The following is a 6,943-nucleotide window of genomic DNA, read 5'->3' as shown; positions in this document are numbered from 1 at the left end:
GCTTGGGACATATGTCTTGCATTGTTTTTCTTTGGATGAGTTCTTATTCCTATATGGAATAATCTCAGGAGGTTGATGAATTTGATAGCTTTTACAATGGAAGCATGCGGAACTTGGGATATTCGTCTATCTATATGAAGAGAAGTGGACAGAAGCGTGATGGGTGTGGTTTGTTTTACAAGCATGACCGGTATGTCGATCTATTGTACAATGCTCAAGCAACTTGTACTTTAGAAGATTATGGTACATAGATACATGACCTATATCCAATGAGTAGCAAGGATTTTGCACCTGGATAGAGGTTTTTTAAATGGACAAGAGAGAACTAGAACAACCTTGCTTTACTGATTTTAAAAATTGAAAACCCCTCAACGTGCTTTTTGTTTGACTAGATTTTGGTATTGGAAGGATTCCACATTCTTCCTTGCAATTCCGTCACCACTTACACAACATCCTTCTATTGTAAATCTTGGTCAATAGATATGCTGATAAAATGCGAATTCCCTAAAATCTGAATGTAATTATGAAGCATTTACACAACAGGGTAGTATGCTAGTTATGTGTAATTGGTATTCAGATCATTGTGGTTGTTTTTATCTGTCTCTCGTTCTCGTCCTGTCTTTTGGGATTAATTTTCGTTCGAATTTGGTTTTATAGTAAAACAATGGGACTGATCAGTGATCAAAACTTCAATTAGTCTTTAATGATTTCAACGTTCTTAGTTTATATTTATTCTTACTTTCTGGCATTTAGTGCAGAGTTGGTTTTGGAGGAGAAAATTGAATACAATGATCTGGTAAAGTCAATTAAAGATGGAAACTCTCCAAAGGATGACGAAGAAAGCAAAGGCCAGCCAAATAAACAAGAGGATGCTGCATCCAATGATGGTTAGTGCATCAAGCCCATGTATTTTCTTATTGATATTAGAGACTGCCCCATCTTGTGTATACTACTGCCTTGATAGTGATACTGTTACTGAGTATTAACCTACTGATAGACTACTTGCGGAAGCTATGCATTTGTCCTGCTTTTTCATGTCTGTTGCTGCTGTACTCCTTTGATTGTTTCTGCACCAAATGCATGTGTGCAATATTTGTTCGTTGACTGATCTTTTGATTCAGGACCTAAATCGAACAAAGAAGATCGTGGAGACCCCAATGATCCTCGTGTGAGACTAAAGCGTGACTGCGTAGGAATTTTGGCTGCGTTTAGGGTCAAAGATCCCTCTCGTCATGTTGTTATTGTGGCCAACACACATCTTTATTGGTATGAAGTGGCATGCTTTGCTTTTATTTTTCTTTTGTTCTTTTACTTTTCAATATTTTTTGTGTAGATCTAGTTATATGAACACATGGTTGCTCTAGTGGTGGAATTCATTAATGATACTGAGTTATTGTCCCAGGGATCCTGAATGGGCTGATGTCAAGCTTGCACAAGCTAAATATCTTCTTTCTCGATTATCACAATTCAAAACTCTGGTATCAGATCAATATGAATGCACGCCTGAAGTCATTGTGGCTGGTGACTTTAATTCTACACCAGGAGATATGGTATGGTAACTAGACACTTAAAATTTCTCATTTCCTATTTCTTATTTTTATCTAGATTCTGTGTTCCCTGCGCCTGTATTGCATGAAATTTATGTGTTGATGCAGGCTATTCTTATTTTCGGATTGTTTCAGGTTTATCAGTATCTCATATCAGGCAATTCTTCTTCACAAATTATGCCTGAATGTTTGGAGGAGCAACCAATTCCCTTATGTAGTGTCTACGCTTCTACGAGAGGAGAGCCACCATTTACAAACTACACACCTGGTTTCACGGGAACTCTCGATTATATATTATTTTGCCCCTCTGACCACATGAAACCAATCAGCTTTCTTGAGCTTCCAGACTCCGATGCAGTCGACATTGTTGGTGGACTGCCAAACTATAGTCATCCAAGTGATCATCTACCAATTGGTGCTGAATTTGAGATCATCAAGGAGTAAATGGTCTTGTACGGCTAAGTGGTATTTGATTTCTCAGGCATTCACGTGGATGAGTGCAAAGAATTGGGGCGAGTATACTATGGATTAGGCAGTGAAATCAACCGAGTGACTTGACAAGGTGATGGTCACTTAACCTCCAATTATCCAATGAACATTACTTGTTTTAGAAAATTTTGTAGGATTGAATTCTCTTTCCAGTTGCACAATCCTTGCAGAATCTTTTGCTTGTCTTCCATCATGTGATATTTTTCAAGATTTTTTTCCCTCCGATTTTGATGTGCGCATTTTTATTATAAAAACATAGTTTGTTATGTGTAACCAGCGGCTTGGCAAGCCACTTTCCTATTGTTGTTAAGTGACATTATTTTTAAAATAAAAGGAAAATATTAGAGGCTAATACTTTTATTGGAAAGGAAAATGGAAGGTTGACTAGTATGTAAGATAAATACAAAAAAGATATTAGTCTTCTAATATTTCTCAAAATGAAAATTTATAAATAAGGTAATCCTTCTGTTTTGTTTTATAAATTAGAAAAATGAATAGCCGCTAGTATTTTTGTGCCTAGTGCGAAGTTCTAAAACTGATCTTTTAAGTAGTTATGCAAAAAATGAATGATGATGATAACGGTATTGATGTTAATGTATATAGCTTATGGCCCTATGATGGCGCGACTAGTAGTTTGATCATGGCCTTGACATTCGTTTTCAGTCTATGGAGTATGTAGTGATAACATTATGATTCTTCCTCAGCTTAATTTGCTCTGTGCTGCATTATTATGGTTATTGTTATTGCTTTGTTCTCACAAATATGAAAATGTTTTGGACGGCTCTGATATGTCAATTCAAGTGATTCTTGGGTCATTATAGTGTCACAATCATTCACACTAGACTGCAGCATGGGCATCACGACTTCATACACAGTTATGAATTATGATGGGAGCGTTTTCTTGTTCAAGTTGGGGGTCTTAGGGGACCACCAATTGCAAGTTGCAATGTGAGTTTGTGAGGAGTTAGATTTGGGTGGCTACTTTAGCTTTCTATATCCATCAATGTGTTTCATTGAGAAGAACATTTCTCTTTGTTAAGCATTTCTATCTTTTCTTCTCAATGAATCAATTGATATTTCACCCTTTATGATTATAAATTCAATTCGAATGTCAAAGTATCCGCCACTTTTTCTACCCATTGGCTGAGAAATATAATTGAGTCTAATCAAGGGAATTGTTTTTTGGGAGTAAATTTCTAGCTAATTTTTTTTTAGATTAATTTTTTGAGTTATGTATACCAAAATTAGTCATCAAAGTCAGCCACCAATATAAAATACATGATGGAATACAAATACACATTAAAAATAAATTAAACTACACATGTATTTATACACAAATACATTAGTGACTGATTTTAGTAGCTGATTGTAGTGTATAAATAACATTTTTGTTAATTTTTTACTCTTATATTTACAATAACTCATAGTTTTGAGAAACGGTTAATTCAGTTAACCAAAAATTGGCTACCAAATTAATTCAGCTCAGCGTAAACATTAATTATTAGTAAATTGGTAAAAAAATCGAAAAAATTAAAAAAAATCATAAATCGATTAAATTGGTCTAATTTTTAACACCTAATTAATTTAAAATAATAAAACATAATTAAAAAAAAAATCTATTTCATACTTAAATATATTATTTTATTATATTTGCAATTAAGCTTTAGATCTCTCAACCTCTAATTGTAACCTTTCAATTTTCAGAACCTTCCAATCACCTTTTTTTACTTCTTTCTTCTTCCTCTAAAAAAACGCTTAACGCCACCACAACTTTACCTCTGAGGCTCTCACACTACTAACCGGTCATTATTGTTGTCGACCAGCCTAAACCTTAAACTATAAACCCAAACACTCCAAAAGAGAAGGATTAAAAGGATAATTTTGACAATTAAAAACGCTATTAGTTCATCCGGGAGTTTTCTAACAACTTTTACTAAACCAAGTCCTAATCAAGGGAGCTTGAGCTAAGGTACATATGGTGGGGTTGATTGAACTTTATGGTTCTGAGTGTATGGTAAATATCATTTTTCCCCAAGGCATGGGCAACATTATAGGGAACCTTATCCCCACGGTCAGTATCATAAACTTTAATAGCCCTATATATAAAGTACATTATTATTATTCAGCATTTCAACTATTTTCTTTAATCCATGACGCAGAACCATACAAAATCCATGTAGCAGAGTTGTCACACATTCGCGATTCTTCCTTCATCGGGTACTAGTTTGGCACTTTTCTTGATTTGAGTGCTCAATTTTTATTTTAGGATCATATTTTGAAACAAGGGAAAAAAAATAAGTCTCACATTCATAATGTAATTAATTATTTATATTTATTTCAGTTGGAGCTAGGAGTGTTCAAATTTAAACCGATTCAAATTAAACTGTTTATCAAATCCAAACCAAACCGAAAATCGATTAAAACCGCACTAATTTGGATTTGATTATATTCTATTTTTTGCAAACTGCTGGATCGGATCGGATTTCGGATCTACTTTTTATAACCGATCCAATCCAATCCAAATCGCACAATGTGTTATAATATTATTATTTTATTATTATATTTACAATTATACCTATAACATGTTCAATTTGTTAGATATTTTTATATTATTCATGTATTATTATTATTTAATAAATATTTTATTTCAAAATGTTATTTATTTATTTATTTTAACTAACCTATAATTTTATTTCTATTATTATGTTATCGGTAGCTTTTTGATATATTGTTGAGACTTGTTATATCATTATTAATTATTTAAAATTTGACGTTGAGACTTGTTATATGTATTTAATTTTTTTAATTTACAAAACCCCAAAACTAATCCAATCCAAACCGCTTGAAATTGGATCGGATCGGATCGGATTTTTTTTTTAAAACCATCCAATCTAAACCGCACCGCAAGTAAAATTAGTGTTCAGATCGGATGAGTTTTTGACGCAAAACCGATCCAAACCGCACCGCGAACACCCCTAGTTGGAGCTCTGTGTGTGTGTAAATGGTCATTAATACCCTTTGCATGTTTACACATAGACCAAAGGGAAAAAATTTAATATTGAGAGGTTGGGTTTATGCTTGAGAGTTTGAGTAATGGATAGGGGTTTGCACGTCCTTTTATTCAATAAATAATATACTTCTTCTATTTTTCTTTCAAGAAAAAACTCTAAGTATCACATTCATTTTAATAGAAATAAAAATAAAAATTTCAACTAAAAACGAAGAGTATATATAAAATATCTCATGCAACCTATCTACATGTATATATATATACACAAAGTTGAAAGCTTTCAATTTATTATTTTTGAGTATTGTATCAATTAGGCTTAATTTATTAGCTAGTTGCACGTATAATATACTATTATTAATTTCAATTTTCTTAACATTTAATTCATTATTATGTGAATGTTAATAAACTTGTCAGCAAAAACCTGCAGATGAAAATACAACACTAATTAGCAAAATAACAAATAAGTACAATGAATTAACTCAGAATACAGCACAATGATATACACCTTGAAATGCAGGCCCTTTGGCTTTTACACTCAGATTAATTAATTAATTAATGCTTCATCACATACATAAATACATGCCGCTCCTTCTAATTAATAATATATACATTAGATGAAGTCGACTTTATATGAAGTTGATATTTGAGAGCCGTTAGATGAAAATTTAGTCAAATCAGTTAAATCATCTAACAGCTCTTATATATCAACTTCACGTGAAGTCGACTACACCTGAGTTTCCACTTATACATTAATGTATGAATACTTATCATATGCAGTTGTTTTTCATGTGAAGTTGATAGTCGAAAATTGTTATGTTATAATTTAGTCGAATTTATCAAATCATCTAACTATTCTTAAATATCGACTTCACATCAAAATAACTGCCACCGTACATTAATTGTTAGGAAGAACTGGAAATGAGAAATATGGCTCGGTGAGTGGTGCCTCCATGGCGGTTATTATATTTTGTTGATTGGAAACATCTCCGAGAAAACCATTGTAGAAGGCCTTAACCTTTGTGACAACGTAAATAAAAGATGATGCAAGGTACGAGAATCCCAACCTGTGAAGCTTTTGTGCTAGCTGCTGCTTTGCACCTTTCTTCGTGTTCAAATCTTGTTCTTGTTGGGTGCTTGCATTGCCACTGCCGTCGTTGTCGCCGCAGTGGTTCGTTATTCGACGGTACCGATGAGAGAGTTTGCAACCGCCACGACGACGGCTGCCGCTCCCTCTTTCGCCGTAGGAGGCTGTGCAGTGCGTTAATGTTTGGCATCTTGTATTGCTAGCAAGTTGTGAAGCCATGTTTATGGCTGAGGAATGAAGAGTGTATCCTCTTTCACTCACTGCTCTATCCTTTTTTATTTATTTATTTGCAGTTGAGATTTGAATGGATCATGGCCTTTATATAGACTAGCCTAACTTGTACCAAATATATAGGTAACATTTGTTTTGAGGTACTGAGATAGAGATTGGGAGGCTGAGATTTAATATCATATTTGTTAATTCAGAGATTGGTACTAAAATTTCTGGCTTTGTCTCTAAAATTTCAGTGTTTTAGTACCTCCAAAAAGTAGGGACACAAGGGACTAAAATTTTTAGAGATGGAGATTGAAACTTTAATAGCATTTTATACCTAAAATATCTTCATTTTAATTAATTAATTCCAATTTTACCCTTTATACAAATTAAATTAGAGTTTCATTCTTGTTTCGATTTCTGTCTCCCACTTTGCACCAAAAAAAATACTGAGATTTATTTCAATCTCTGTCTCTTAATCTTTGTTTCTCAATCTCAATCTTTCTGTTTTTATCTCTCCACCAAACGCTACCATATATTACTCATTTTAAAATATGAATTTAATTTTGATATACTAATAGGGTAAAGCGTTATAAAATA

At 33.3% G+C, this 6,943-nt stretch overlaps 2 protein-coding genes across 4 annotated transcripts in view; one reads left to right on the top strand and one right to left on the bottom strand.

Annotated features, from left to right (window-relative positions):
• LOC107642438 (carbon catabolite repressor protein 4 homolog 4) overlaps positions 1-2,388 on the top strand; it is a 3,257-nt gene extending 869 nt beyond the window's left edge. For 2 of the 3 annotated variants that reach the window (XM_016345793.2, XM_021122806.1), the window contains 5 exons: positions 69-190; positions 754-887; positions 1,122-1,266; positions 1,403-1,550; positions 1,683-2,388. In XM_016345793.2, the coding sequence (XP_016201279.1) occupies positions 69-190; positions 754-887; positions 1,122-1,266; positions 1,403-1,550; positions 1,683-1,991 (858 nt within the window). In that variant the 3' untranslated portion in view covers positions 1,992-2,388. The remainder of the gene's footprint in view (positions 1-68; positions 191-753; positions 888-1,121; positions 1,267-1,402; positions 1,551-1,682) is intronic. The other variant, XM_016345794.2, reaches the window with a different exon arrangement.
• On the bottom strand, positions 5,843-6,430 carry LOC107641618. Its single transcript, XM_016345100.2, has one exon. It carries the CDS (start codon positions 6,347-6,349, stop codon positions 5,942-5,944), a length of 408 nt encoding a protein of 135 aa, XP_016200586.1. The 5' UTR covers positions 6,350-6,430; the 3' UTR covers positions 5,843-5,941.

The sequence above is a fragment of the Arachis ipaensis genome, chromosome B05 (genome assembly GCF_000816755.2).
Source record: "Arachis ipaensis cultivar K30076 chromosome B05, Araip1.1, whole genome shotgun sequence".
NCBI lineage: Eukaryota > Viridiplantae > Streptophyta > Magnoliopsida > Fabales > Fabaceae > Arachis > Arachis ipaensis.
The sequence above is the reverse complement of the archived record's forward strand: the minus strand, read 5'-3'. Positions and strand labels throughout refer to the sequence as shown.